Raw genomic sequence first — 15,079 nt, forward strand, 5'->3', positions numbered from 1 at the left:
TGTAAGACAGTGAACCACCTGGACTGATCCAACAAAACTTGCATGCGGATATTCTTATCAAACTCCAAGTGCTCAAAACCATGCCATTTGCCACTGGCAAAGGATTTTCAATTTGCGGCGGGAGTCAGCTCGCGATGCACAACGACACCGCACAGTAATGGACACTGTTAGTGACTCTCCTGCATTAGAGCTATACGTTCCCCATGTCTGCAGTTCAACTACAGGCAGTGTCTGTGTGTCCAGCTGAATCTGCTCTCGAGCCAGTCTCATAAGACTTTTTTTTTTTTCATATCTCCACAGAAAAAAGTCTAGCTTCTGCAAAATCTGATTTAAAAAATAGAGCTGTTGCTATGTTGAAAAATTGCACTAGAACTCATGACTTGAGTTGGTGTAGTAAGTATCTGGAACTAAAATCCTGTGCAAGAATCTTGCTTTATCATCTTGTGCTTATGAAAGTGAATGACAGGAGAAAACAGAGCACGTGGAAAAAAAATCTTCCCCCTACACTTATACATAACTTCTCCACATATTCGAATTCACTTGCCAAAATTGTCCTGAACTCTCCTAATCTCTGCCCATTTTCCCTATCTTTGCAGCACTTCACAATTTTCCTCCCTCATCTAGCTTACTCAAAATTGATCCTAACATTCAAGAACTGTTGTGTTTTTTTTTTTCTCCAAAAAAAGGCCAAGGATTTGCGTAACATGACATACATATGAAACATGGAATAAGAGGAAAGGCTGCATAATGTAGAACGTTAATTACAAACTCTTTAGGAGTAGTTGCATGAAGGAAGCTGACAGTCTGTGAAAATTCATTTTCCATTCAGCGGCAGAGACAGCGCTCTTTGGCTGGGTTTAACATGAGCATGTCAATGGGAGCAAGTATCCATGTAAACACCAGAAAATGTGGGGTTTTTTTTCTGGCATGTGGATGGGTTTAAGGTGCAGAAAGCAAAATAGTATGGATGCAAATTTAGCTTGCTCAAAAATGGACAACAAGCTTGAGAGCTTTGCAGCATATCCATGTAGACATCACCAAAGTAAATCACAAGTTAAACATTACCTGTTTTCCCTTCTCCTTGCAGTCAAATAATATAGGTTGCTTTAGTGCAAATGAACATTAAAATGGTAGTTAGAACAAGTTCATACTTGGATTATTTCCTTCCATAAAAACCGATCAACTTTGCAAGATCAGTGAAAAAGTATCAGTTTCAATGCATATTTAATACACATTGTTTGTATTTACATTTTTCATGTTATAAATACACTCCTTTTCCCTTATCCCAACAATATTTTCCCAATAGTTCCTTCAAGTCTCCTTTTTAATCTTTACTAAGAGTCAGTTGTTTTCTTTTTTAAAAAGAAGGCAATATCTTTTGTCTGATGGTTTTGGAAACAAAAAAATCTACTCTACCATAATCACCCAGTATCAAAATATCCATAGCAGAATCTCCTCTTATTTTCTCTAGCCATGCAAAAGTCTCATTGACATCAGGCTAGATGAAGCCCACCAATATATTCTAACACAGATGAAACATTTAATCTGAAGGAAAAAATGCCATATGGTTAGGGAGTTTTGGTTTATCTTTGCTGTTCGCACAGCCTTTCAATGAAGGCTGGAAATTTGAATATTGCAGAAGCTCTCAAATAACTTTATTTAAGTCAAAGCAAATTTTCCACTAATTTTGCTCACAGCAACCTTGGGCTTTTCTGCCCAGAAAGCAAAAGGCTCATCTAAGCATGGTGCTGGATAATTTCAGCTTCTGCTGAACACGTAAAGAACTGATGGTATTTACCTGGCCTCGCAGAATGAAGTTTGAGAACAAGTTCCTATTTGATTCAGTTCTGCTTGGGTGCCTATCACTGTCTGAATTAAAAACACATACATAATTTTTCAGGATCATTTTTTAATGTAAAAATGTATCAGTTTCAAAATTATGACTGTTATAGCTAAAATAATGATTTTTAGCTGGTTTCTGCAAGAACCTAATGAGACATTTTTTATATCACCTGCGCACACTAAGCTCCTAAGTGTTTTTTATGGTTCTTATATTGTGTATATATTGCATATCAGTATGCAATACTTGCTAAGCTTCAAACTAAAGGGAAGAAATAAGACTTGGTAAAAGTATGTTTGTCAGTTCATATGTCCACATCTTTCTTCTTTTAATGGCCTAGTTGATTTAAATTGCTGATAGAGTTTCTTATTGTTTTACATAAATTACTGGGATTTGATGGTTACAGAGTCTGGTCCAGAAACTAGAATTATATTACAGCCATTATCTAACAACTTGCAAAAGAAAGAGATATAATAAAATAAATAGCTCACAAATAAAACTCCTATTTGAGTTGTACAGCCTGTTAGACTGTTGAAATTGTAGTTGTATTTTTGCACACCTGAACTGTACTTGCACAAAATAAATGGATATGAAAGTGAAACTTGGAAGGTTAAACATAAAAAATCCTGTTTCCTTTTCTAGAGATTGTTTCTGATTTTTTTTCTTCATGAAAAGTAATCTGTATAGTCCAATACTTAGTAATCAAAAAGAAATAAAAGTGATAGCTTACTAGCAGTCAGTTACTGAAGATTTCAGTACATAAAATGTTATTCTCTGTGAAAGTAAAAATATATTTCTTAAATTTTCCTGCACAACTGCAGTTTGGAAAAACGTTCTTTCTAATACACTACTCTCAAGAAAATCATTTACACATTAAAAAAAGTGTGAAATCCTGTTAACATCAAAAAAGATCTTGATATTTAGAAGCAGTTTTGTAGCAATAAATATGTTAGGTTTCTAAGGGTGTGATCAATTCAAGCTTCAAGCATAACACAACGAAATCACTTTAATAGCCTAGTATCTTCTAATTCACATTGTATATAAAAATCAATCTATTCCTGAAACTAATGTATAAGAAAAATACTAGCAAAGTGGTTCTATAAAACAGAGTTCTTAGAATAAACTTCCTTATTATTCAACTGTGTATTCTACATGGAATATAATTAGCTTACGTGGCCTTTTAAACCAAACTGTGTGGTTTATGATTCATATAGATATTTGACAACTGATGTGTTTTCAGTTGTGAGTCAGATAAGTGCTCCACGTTTGTTGGCTAGAAGACCAAAACGGCATGTTTTCTCTTTATTTTCCATATTAAAGTTGGCCTAATACCTAACAGCAGAGACAATAATAAAACATGCTTCTCAAAGACAGTGAGTGAACCTGTGAAAAGTAGCATGGCACAGTATTTCTTCTTATTCACCAAAACAACCATCGAGTGTAAAAACCACGTTAAGAGTTACCATGCTGGATACATAAAAGGCTCTGTACACATAGCACCAAATTTCAATACTTTGCAAACATGATATCCTCATTTTTTGGTGTGTTTTAGAACAGCAACAACAGAGAAAGGTACTCTAACATTTATCATTGTGGACTAACAGGCTGAAAAAAACCCAGAGTGTAGGCACAACCTACACAGAAATACACACAAACCCTATTTTTAGAATTTTACTTGGCACACAGAAGGCAACATAGGTGTGTGCAAAACTATGGGTAAGCAAGGAGGTGCACAAAGAGATCATTGGTCCTGGGATGCTGGACTAAAAGAAGCAACAGTTGGTAATAAAGATGTTGAGGAAACTGACACCGTGTAGCTATTGAAAATTCGGAAGAATCTTGTTGGAAGTAGCACCTGTGAGTGTCACGGAAACCTGTTTCCATAAGGGAGTTGAAGGAGAAGAACTGGAGAGCTAGAATGATCGTGGAGACAGGATGAAGACAGAAAAGGGCTGCTGCAAATGTATCGCTATGGTTCAGCACTCCAAGCACTTCACTGGCTGGCTTTGGTGATTTTTTTTCCTTGGCTATTTTGGGTCTGTTTTTTCTGCAGAATTACATAGGATGATAAAAAAAAAGAAGGTTGGTGGGAGATAGAAATTGTTCCTCCCATTACTTAGAACACGCTGTTCTCTGCTGAGAAGAGCAGTGTCTAGTTGTGGGTGCTCTAGGAGCTAAACATCTATACTTATTTTTAATATATTTTTTGTTATTCAGTGGTTTTTACCTGCTGTTGAACTGCTCCTATAGAACACATACAGGCCTAGTTATTGCGAAGAAGAATTGCACTCTGAAGTCTTATTTAAAAGGTGTATGAAGAGTTTTCATCACAGTCTGGAACATGTGTGTCAAGGAGCATTTGTTTTTCACATATACAATTCCTACGTCCTACACATATGTCAGTAATGAGTAAAGATACTCAATTACTAGAGCTATACCAGTAAATTAAAAAGAGCAAGGGTACGGGCTCGAGCACAGTCCCACAGTTGTCTGTAATGTCTAATTATAAGCATGATTCCTGTCGGGATTTTATCCAGTGCCGGTACTTTGCCCAGCCAGAGAACAGGCTTTCTCAGTTTGTTAGCGTAAGTGAAGCCCCACGGTTTGGCAGGGAAGACTGGAATAAGAGTAAGCCTATGGCATGTAAAACGGAATTTCTTCCTGAAGAGATTTTGAAAAGCAAGTAATTTGAAAAGTCATTGGTCCTTTGAATCTAGGCCCTTGCCACCACAAGGATCCCATTAGATAGATCTTTTCCATAACCCTGCCAAGACAGAACTTTGATTTCTTTTTTCGTTCCTGCCATTCCCACTGGAAGGATGTTCCAGAACACGACCATTAATGCAGCCCTTCTCGAGCTGTTCTTCTGAATACCCCCATTTATAACCTGATCCTATATTAGACAACATACAGCACCACGTTGCAGAAGCTCTGCTTCTGGCTCCGTAAGCCAGCCCCTGCTTTTCTTTGCTGCAATTTGAGCTCTTCTTCTGACACCACAGGTTGGGAAATACTGCTCCAGAAGTTAACTTCCTTGTGATTTCCACATTCTCATCAGCTTTTGGGCCAACACTAACCTTTGGCTTAAAGTGTTCTCCTCCCTCCTTTTTGTTTTACCCTAATAACGTACCTACATTCAGCAATCATATTCTCTTCTAGCTTTTGCTTCACTAAGCTTAATACAACAAGTTCTTCTAACATGGAACAGATGCATATCTCTGTCTGAGTGTTGAGCCTAATTTGGAAATACCCTCTCCTCCCCTCCATTTCCACCCTGTGCTGGTTGTTGGAGAGCTCTGTGAGAGTTCCCTGACAGCTGCTGGAGAGCCACACCAGCTGAATGCTCTGATAAAGTATGTACAATGCTGCGGCACTAGGTAAAATGTGGAACGTTTTTTAAAAAAAACTATCTAGAAAACTTTTCTATTTGTTACTGTTGCAAGATTCTCATGAATGTTGGCTCTGTTTGTTGTTCTAATTAGTGTTTAAAAATGGTTAGCAAAAATTTCACTCTGGCCCATCTTTTTTTATGAACGTTAAAACCTATTCACGCTCAGGTCCATCGACCCATGGAGGAATAAGGCTGGGACACCACCAGGGCACTGAGTTTGCAGTTCCCCTTAGATGCAGGAACAGAGAGAATGACAGAGGCAAGGCCAAGATTAAAGGGTTAGCTGCTGTGACCGCTCCCTGGCCTTCAGCTTGCCGCTCGTAGAGCTTCCAAAATTCTTGTGTTACACATCTGTAGTATCTCAGTGTGCAGATGCCTCGTGCACGCTCTTGCCAGGCCTAATTTGCAACTTGCCTGTTCATGCTGGTAGGTTTTGCATAGGCATCATTCTGGGCATAAAGAAAACCACAGGCCGCTGCATGCATGCATGCAAGCGGTCCTTTTAAAATCTGGCTTCTTGAAAATAGACCGAATTCAACCATGCGTCACACATAGTTATTTGGCTAACAGTAATGAAAAGTTTTATCCAAGAGACAGACAAGATCCACTCGCTATCTAGCAATGGGCCATGTCACAGACAGAGCAGATACCTGAAAGAGAGTTAACAGTGAAGTTCACCACAACAGCCAGTCCATCACAGGGCTGAGAAACCTGCCAGGGAGACACCTGCAAGTTCCCATGCCACAGCTGGAAAAACTATATAGCTCAAATCATGGCTAAGGACCTGCTTCTGCCAAGCATGCTGTGAATAAGGATATAATGCTGGCTCACTAGCTAGACAAGATGAAGTAGAGGTGAGGGAGAGAGAAGCCTAAGGGACTATGACAGGAGTAAGCAAAGCTAGCTGCCTCACTTAACATCAGTTACACTGCAATAGTGTATATTTATGGTTTTGTGGGAAGGGCTAACTTGTTGGACCAATATTTTCCCCCAAGTTATATCCAGGTAAATGCGCTGAAGTCGTGCTAGGGAACAGCTTTTATGGATTTAAAATATTTCTTTTTTCCCAGTACAGTATTAAAAAAATAAAAGCTTCTTTTAAAAATACTGAAAATATATTTTAGTTAAGGTAAAAATACTAAATATAAAATTTTAATGTAATATTTAAAATAACTGTGCTATAAAGGCATGTGAATTGCTTAGTTATTTTGACATTCAATAATGGCACATTAACCCTAGTGGAGAAGCTTGTGCCAAGATACCCACATGGTGGTTTAGGAGAGAAGCTCATGCATTTCTGCATAGAAAACAAGTCTGCTCAATAAATGACATCTGAGGGATTTTGTGACAGTAATGTTCACGCACTTGTGATGCATGGCGGGTGTTGCAGGTAAGGCAGCGTAGTATACAGCATACAATTCAGCACAAATACATATCTGTGCTTATTACAGGTATAGGATTCTCTGCTTCTGAACTGGAAATATTTTTTCTATTTTCCTTTTTGGCTGATAATCAGAACAGGTTGAAGGTGAAAATCTGTATTGATTTGCATTGGCTCTGCGCATGTCTTTGAGCTGCATATCAGAAAATCTGGAATGAGATAAAGAAGATGTGCTTGCAGCTGTTTCCAGGGAGGAGTGATGGGTTAGATGATGGGCTAGAATGTGCCTGGATTTCAACACAAACCGATCATTTGGAAATTGAAAGAGTCTTTCAGAACAGGACTCTAGAAGTTGTTTTCTGAAACACTTGTTTTTTGCAACATGCACACAAACGTACCTAGATAATAATTCGTTTGTGTATGAAAAAACCCTAAAAGTTGAGAGATTTATTTTTATAGAACAACAAAATGATAATCCATCCAAGTTTTCAAGTGGGGGAAGCACCTGCATATACGCTATGAATGAACAGTAGCTGGATGTATTAATGCATGTATCAGTTAACTGCAGGTTGCAGAAATCTGATATTTCAATGCCATTCTTTAAATATCACTGGAAGAGATCACATAATAATCATAAAAAAGTACCAAAGCATGCTTCAGCAGCTAGAGAGATTGCATCATGTTTCGGCCGTGACTCGGTCATCCTAGTCCACACTGGCAGCATTCAATATTAAAAGGATAAAATGGCGGCAAAACCGGTCAGCAGCTTCTCTTCATCTGGCATTTTCCCAGGTAGATAAACAAAACAAAAACAAAGCAAACATAAAGCTGCAATGGGAGCAGGTGAAAGCCCTGGCCCTTGCGTTGCTCTGATGAAAGTAAAACTAGGTTGATTTCCTTGGATAAGCACATCACAATCCCAAAATAAAAGATAAGTGCATAAAACTTCCAAATAATGATCTTCGCTAGGACAGCTATGGGGCTTGTATGGGACAGTGGCCTTGTCAGCTACACGTCTTGTTCATTTATGGTTCATCTTCAGTCAGCATTATGATGCATTCACCTCACTGGAGTTTTGGCTGGATGACATGTGAGAGTCCAGATTCTCCTTGCATTTCTCCAGATCATGGAAATATGGGTGAGAGAGGGCAACATAGGCAGATATTCTCTTGGCTGGATTGAATGCTAAGCATTTCTGTAAGTATGAAAAGAAGTTGGTTTTAACTAAAATGTACAGTTAACAGTGCCAACATTGCATATATACATTAATGCATGTCACCTTCAACCAGTATGAGACACACAGGGTTTCAGTAGGTGTTGCACGATAAGACGACCATCCATATTAAAAGAAGAAGTGGGGTCATAGTATATGAATATGGCATCCCCCGAGCTAATAGAAAATAACAAGTTAGAAAATTCAAGTATTCATAATTTAGGAAATCCCAGAATTCAGGTTGTCTTGAATTCATGTCCACAGGACATCTGTATCACAGACTGCTGGGAGCAACTATTCATGAACTACTTTCGAATCCCCTCAGTCTTCAATGCACTGTTCTTTTGTGCTTATACAAACATAAATGGCATCATAAGGTATATATGTTCATTCCCAGGCTCAACATTTCTATAAGTGTTGGGTCTTTCACTTTATAGCCTTCGTATGCTAGTTTTGTGTTCGGTTTCTTCCTGTTCTTCCTAGTTGTACTTTGCTTGCCTTCTTTCCAGATACTTATCCCTGCCTTTGTCCAGCCAGCACTGAAATCTCTCCCATAGCTTTGCGTTTTATACCTTGTTCTTCTCTTTTCCTTCATTCACCTCCAAATAGTATTCTTCCTACTATCCTTGTCTAACCACTTCCTACTCCTACTTTCTTTTCTTGTATCAGAATTTCTACCTTTTATCTTCCGAAATTAATTCAGTGACTTCCAGCCTTACTTTCCCCTTTCATCTGTGGCTCACAGTTCTCACCTTTTTGCCTAACAGGAACAGCTTCCCTTCCCACTTCACCACATGGATATTTGTCTTCTTCCCTCCCATCATGCCTCCCACTCACTGAGCTCTCTGCCGTATTTTATTCCTTGTTGTTCCCAGAATTGAATTCTTGTCCCACCTCTGGCTTCCATTTTCAGGCTGCCTGCAAGCACAATAGATGTGTTGCTCCCTGTCATTTCAAGTGTCCAGATGTAGTCCAGTTTACCACAGCTAGGAGCTGCAGTCATAAGGACAATGGAGGACGATCTGCTCTTCTGTAGAAACAACTTTGGCCAGAGATAGCAGTTCCTGAAGGGCTGCAGCAAGTCTTTCAAGAGTTGCACTAAGCCCACTCTACTGAGCCCACGTGAAGTAAGATCTTTGAAAGGCTTCCAGAGAACAAATTTAGCTAGATTTCAACAAGCACAGCAAAAGGCAAACTGAGGCAAGCCATTCCCTATATTCCATTCCAAGACTGAACTTCAGGGCTGGGGTTTATAACATATCTATAAAAATGATGGAAATAATTTAATTGAATTCAGTGTTACCAGCACAATTTGTTTGCTTCTGTTCAATCCTGCCATTTGTAAGAGGCAATAATTGGTGAATTCCAAATCTCAAGTTTTCAGTATTCAATAGAAGGCATGCAGATGTAATCTGCCTCTGCAGCCTATTTTCTGCTTTATCCTGGATCCACTACTCCATGAAAAATGGTAGATAAGTTTCTGTACTCACGTCAGGCTTACACTATAAGAATGGTTGAATCAGTGGCACAACAGCAGTCAGTAATGAGGACCTAAGCATAAGGTCTAAAGACAGATCAAACAGGTACTTCCCTCACACAGTTTCCTAGTCTCTAACTATTCTCAGCTCTGACACCTCTTGAGACAAAGGTGGTGTCTTTGTGCTGATGTTTCACAGATTTAAATGAATTTGTCTACCTACTTTAACAACTCCATTAAATGGAAACATAAATGTTTCTTGGCATGTTGCATGCATAGTGGAAACTATCAGTCATGCAGCTTGTAGAACAACAAATAGAAACTCACAAGAAGCAAGTCTTTGCCCAGTTCGTCAATATCTGGTACAAATTTTTCAATAGGTTGTGCAGGTCTAGAAGTGAAAGCATTTCTTGGAAGGGCAACGTCATTAGGCCAGTCCTCTTCTTCTGGGAGTCCAATTACACTGTGAAAGGAAAACATAATGTTAGGTCTGATATTTGTGCAGCCTCCCCTTTATATTGACTATATTGAGTGGCAGTTTACTTTATGACTAAGTCTTTTAGTTTAAATGAGATTAATTGTATAATAGTGTACGATCTCTGTGAATAGAGGCTGATGATTGTAGGTCCTCAGTGTGCTTGGTAGAAATCATTCTGTGGCCAGCACAGTTTTCTGGCCTAGGTCTCAATTTTCTGAGTCTTTTTGTTGAAAAAGGCTTGAGTGCTTTGGAAGAAAGTTGCTCAGCTCTTGACTGGATGGTGCAACATATGTCGCTCCAGGATGATTAAAAGCAGTAAGTTTCAAAGGGGAATTGCATGCAAGGATCTTTATTCACAAGAATAGGGACTGGGAGAAGAGTGTGGGTCAAGATGAGGGTAAGGCAATAAAAGGGATGTTTCATAATGCTTCAAAGCTATGTGCTGTAATTGTTGCCCAAATTTAAACAATTTATTTGCTTCACAATACAGGTTTTAAAGTCTCAATTCAGCAGTGGCATAGGACTTCAGTGTCTTTAGGTTTCTACTTGCAATTGTATTTTAGTTTTTCTTTTCCATTCAATAGAATATTTTAATTTATTTTTAGAATTTATTTCTTTATTCTTTAAATTATAGAAGATATTTATACCTATTAAATAATCACGCTAAAGTTTAAAACCCAAATAAGTGAAATAATAGGTAAACCTCCAACGTTGGATCACATCTCATACATTTCTTGGTTTAGTCTGATGCTGAAATTTGTGGGGTTGAAACGCCAGTTTCTGATGGAAATTCTGGAAAAGACTTGTCAGGTTTTGGGGAAAATCAATTTTTACAGCCTGTAAAATCGAGATTTTTACTGGAAACGCTGACAGGATAAGATGACAAGGAACATAAAAGAACTTCACTTAGTACTTGGGTCTGCACTAAGCCCAATACCACTAGGGAGCAGCATTGACCTTCTTCTTACTGAGGTTGGTAGTAAGACTGGGTGAGGCCATAGGCCAAACACTTCGATGTAAATCATAGCTTACCTCAGTGAACTTAGTGGAATTACTCCACATCTACCTACGTGGATTTTAGATTGTAATTTGGCTCACCTAAAATACCTCCAAAAATGAATAAGTTCTCAAAACAACAGCATGGATAGGAGGGCAAAGCAATTAAAATCTCAGGACAATTTAATTTTACTATATCTGAAGACATAGTAAACTCTCGGGAAATGATAAGTTATGTATGAAAAATTGAATTTGACTTTTATCACCGCAGGTACTGTGGGGGCATAGGGCAACTCCCTTGGCCATGGTGGTTAAAGCCATGTGATTAGCTGCTTGAGGATCTGCACTCGTATTAAATATAATACAAACAGCACTGTAGGAAGATGGGGGAGTTAAATATTTTAAATAACAATGATGTTTAATCTGCCATTCAAATGTGTTTGGTTAGTCCCATTTTTTTTTAACGTTTGCATGAGAGAGCATGAACACGGCAGAATAAGCACAGGCACAGGCAAAACTAACAAAAAGAAACAAGGAGGCAGCCTGTCAGACAGGTAGGGTGGACAAGACCAAGAGTGGAAAGGAGAGATACTTTTAGTTACACACTCACGTAGTACTCAAAACTCTTAATAATGAATGTCTGAGTAGATGCCCTCATTCTGGTCTGGTAGCACTACCATTTCAGTGACTAAGTTTGGGAGTATCTTGGATGAGTTTCACCTCCTGCCAAAGGTTCAGGCCTGGTCTTGAGAAACGTCGAGTACTTTCCACTCCCATTGATCACAACGGGAGACAAGTCTGCTCAAACCATTGCAGCATTTAGCCTGAAATCTATGAGGATATCCCACGTGCTGACGGTGTCCTGGAAAAGCAGGAAATTGTTTCGGGCCACCTCCGAGGGATTTACCCTCAAACGTGGTGGAATTTTACCTGACGCAAATCAGATTGCACATGTAAAACAAAGGTAAACCAACAGCGCCATTATCTGAAAGAATGCATCAGTCCAGTTTGCATGAAAATCCCGAAACTACTTTCTGTTCAAATTAATCTCAAGAATGAGTCACTACTTTAGAAAGAAACAATCCTCCTACAAGAAGAGCTATGCCTAACTGTAGGGGGTTCTCCAGCTGTGAAAACACAAAATAAATACTATTTAGCATACCCCCCCACCCCAACCCCCGAATTCAAGGAAGAAACTTTTGAACTATTTAAGGAGAACTGCACAAAAGAAGCAAAACCACACTTTCTCTTTAAGTTGATGTGTAATAAGGAATTTCTTCTAAAATTAGCACAGCGTTTTCTTTTCTTGATGAATTCTTTTCTGCACAGGTAATCTCGGCCCCTAGGGATGGAAAGATCCCTGTTGGAGGCTGCCGCTGGCAGCTATGCATTTAACCCTAGCCCAGTTAATTTTGATTTTTCCCCTTAAATGTCATAAACAGATCAAAATCCTTAAAAAAAAATAAATCACAGCTATGTCTTTTTAAATTACAAAATATGTTGCATGTATCAAAACTGTCTTTATTTAATAAAGCAGAATATTGTAGGACTAAAGCAGTAGCTTTGGCAAAAGAAGAAAAAGTAAACTTTAAGGACTGATTTTTCTGGATTGGGCAGGAAGAGCTATTCAGCGCATGACAAATTAACCACGCAAGTGAGTCACATACACTGGTATGGTATGCAGGAAAGGGAAGTCAACTGTGTGAAATCAAGACCTGCAATTTAGGAACCTCATATTAAATAATGAAAATGCTTAGAAACCTATCTGTTATGATTTGTGAACTGGAAAAATGGTTAAACAGAGAAATTCATTATTTGTTCTATTTCAGCTCTTCTCCTTAGAAAATTTACCATCTTCTCTTTGGAATATCTTCAAGAGAATAATCTTTCAGCCTTCTCTCTCTCTCTCTCTCTCTCTCTTTGCCTATCTATTTCTTATTTCATCCAGATCCCCGGATCCCTGCAGCCTCTCCATACGAAAAGGGAAGGCAGGGGTGCAGAGCCAAATGGGCATTGATTCTCTGGAGTGGGACCAGCTCTATGTGGCTCTGATTTCCTAACTACATGAAACACACATCAGATCTTAAATTTACATAGTTCTTATAAATTCATAAAGAGCTTTTACAAGAAAAAGTGATATAATCCTACTTAATTATCATATCCGTAATATCAATAACTTTTTTTTTTTTAACTAAGAACGTATTTTGGAAGAGAGTTATTCTACCTCAGAGAGTTTAGAGGCTCCCTACCTCCTCAGTGTATTTGATATATCTGAAGAAGAGAAACACAACTCCTAGAATTGTAAAATGGTTTTAAAATTAAGTCAATTAGTTCATCTCCGACAAAGCACATGTTAAAATGCTGATATTCCTTCTGTTCTCACAGTCACCTTCCTCACCAAAATATGGACTGTTAATCATTTTAACAGGCTACACAGGCTACAGGCTACAGAATATTTTCTTATGTACAGAAGTCTTTTCTGCAAAGAAGCTGTTGGTAATCATCTTAGAGATTTCAGTTTAATAACAATTTTAAAGTATTCTAATGTTGTTTTCTGAAATACAAAAATAAATTACTTAAAAATAAAACCTCTGCATTTGTTTATGTGAAGAGAATATCTTGGATCTAACTGTTTAGGAATAAGCATGAATGATACATGCACAATATGTTTAAGAGATTTAAAAAGCCCCAAACAGAAGTCTCTCGTAACTTCCTGATGATGGCTGTTAGTTCTGCAGAACTATATTCCATGTTGCTTCCTCCTCCCACTCTGACACAGAATACACGGAAATATCATGTTGCATACAGTAGCAATAGGAAATATGTTCTAGGAATACTTTGTTCTAGTCATATTATTGCATAAAAGCACAGCAAAGCAACCTCACAGTGTTTCAACATTAAACAGATATTGACATAATGCAACTAGTTATTACTTACTCAAAGATTTTTCCTAGCTGATCAACATCTGAATTTCCACGGAAGAGTGGTCTGAAAGAATAAAGAAATATTTTTAGGATGTGACTTGCTTTAATTAATGTGAATTTATATTTGTCATTGACAGCTGCCACCACAGGGTGAAAATGTTATTTTTTTTGAGACCTCACTTCTTCTGCCTCCAACTCTCTCAACTAATACTATCCTATGAATCCTATGAATAGTTTTCCCTACAAAGAACATACTTAAATAGCTGTTTAGAGAAAAAAACGGAGTGAATGTCATGCAATTCATTAAAACATAACAAAATCAAAGATTAATTATTATGGATATACATTCAAAATTAAATTTCTTGTCTATTGCATATCGGAAATGTGCCCCTAAGTTTAAGGGGTCAAATAAATGACAATGGATTTATGAAGGTCTGTAAAGAATGGGGTGTGAAACGGTACAGAATTTACCTTGAAGGAGAGGAATACTTCTGCTGCATAAATAAAGATATGTTTAGGAAAGAAACAAATTAATAGGCTGAACATCCAAAGGCTTTCAGAAAAAACAGCAACTAAAAATACTTTCAGAGAGTGGTACACTTTATTTTCAAAGTGCAATTTAAAATATTTTCACTCAGAAATTATGAAATACTTTCACCCCACAGTGCCTAAGTAAAATATGAAATTCAGATTTGTGTGGCTGTATTGCCACCTTCGTGTTGAATTCAGTAAGGTGTGATCAACAGTGTGATTTTATGTTTAAACTCCCAAGACATTCCTACGGATTACTGATGGATGATTGAGGATCCAGCCAAGAATGAGGGCATCTGTGAAGATCAGGCCCCAGATGTTGTGTACCATTTTGGTTCAACAAATGGTAGATTACTCCAAGAAACGCAATTCAGACACACTGCAAACTGAGATACTAACTTGGGTCAACTGATAGCCAGGCTGCCCCTCTCTTCTGGAGCACAGCTCCCGGAGTACAGTGAATGCTGTAAACTTATGGTTACAGTTTCCAAAACTGTTCAACTGAGACCTGGTGACTTGACAAACGATGCATATTTCCATGTTTTCACTGGCAGCCTTTAGTTAAGGAGAAACATCAGTTCTCCTGCCTCCCTCTGCATACTCCTTTTCTTCTGTCCGATACACGTCCTTAACAGCAGTGATAACCAAAGACATCATTTCACTGTTGCTCTGCACAGGAGAACACCTCTCCCATCTATGCTGGGAGAACAAGGAGCACTCAGCTATAGTCCTTCCCCTCTCGTTGCCCATATGCAGGAGCAGGTGTAGGATCTGTGTGTCCTTTTGCTAACTATGAGTTAACTCTGAAAAATGGCACTTCACATCTTGACACTCTCACATAGACAATA

General features: G+C 38.2%; 1 protein-coding gene across 2 annotated transcripts in view; it reads right to left on the bottom strand.

The window, feature by feature from the left end:
* Nucleotides 1–6,734: 6,734 nt before the first annotated feature.
* Nucleotides 6,735–15,079, bottom strand: part of CDK6 (cyclin dependent kinase 6) — a 127,446-nt gene continuing 119,101 nt past the window's right edge. For both annotated transcript variants that reach the window (XM_074574678.1, XM_074574679.1), the window contains exons 6-8: nt 13,714–13,764; nt 9,630–9,765; nt 6,735–7,807 (exon numbers count right to left, since the gene is read on the bottom strand). In XM_074574678.1, the coding sequence (XP_074430779.1) occupies nt 7,661–7,807; nt 9,630–9,765; nt 13,714–13,764 (334 nt within the window). In that variant the 3' untranslated portion in view covers nt 6,735–7,660. The remainder of the gene's footprint in view (nt 7,808–9,629; nt 9,766–13,713; nt 13,765–15,079) is intronic.

Source organism: Larus michahellis, chromosome 2 (assembly GCF_964199755.1).
Source record: "Larus michahellis chromosome 2, bLarMic1.1, whole genome shotgun sequence".
Taxonomy (NCBI): domain Eukaryota; kingdom Metazoa; phylum Chordata; class Aves; order Charadriiformes; family Laridae; genus Larus; species Larus michahellis.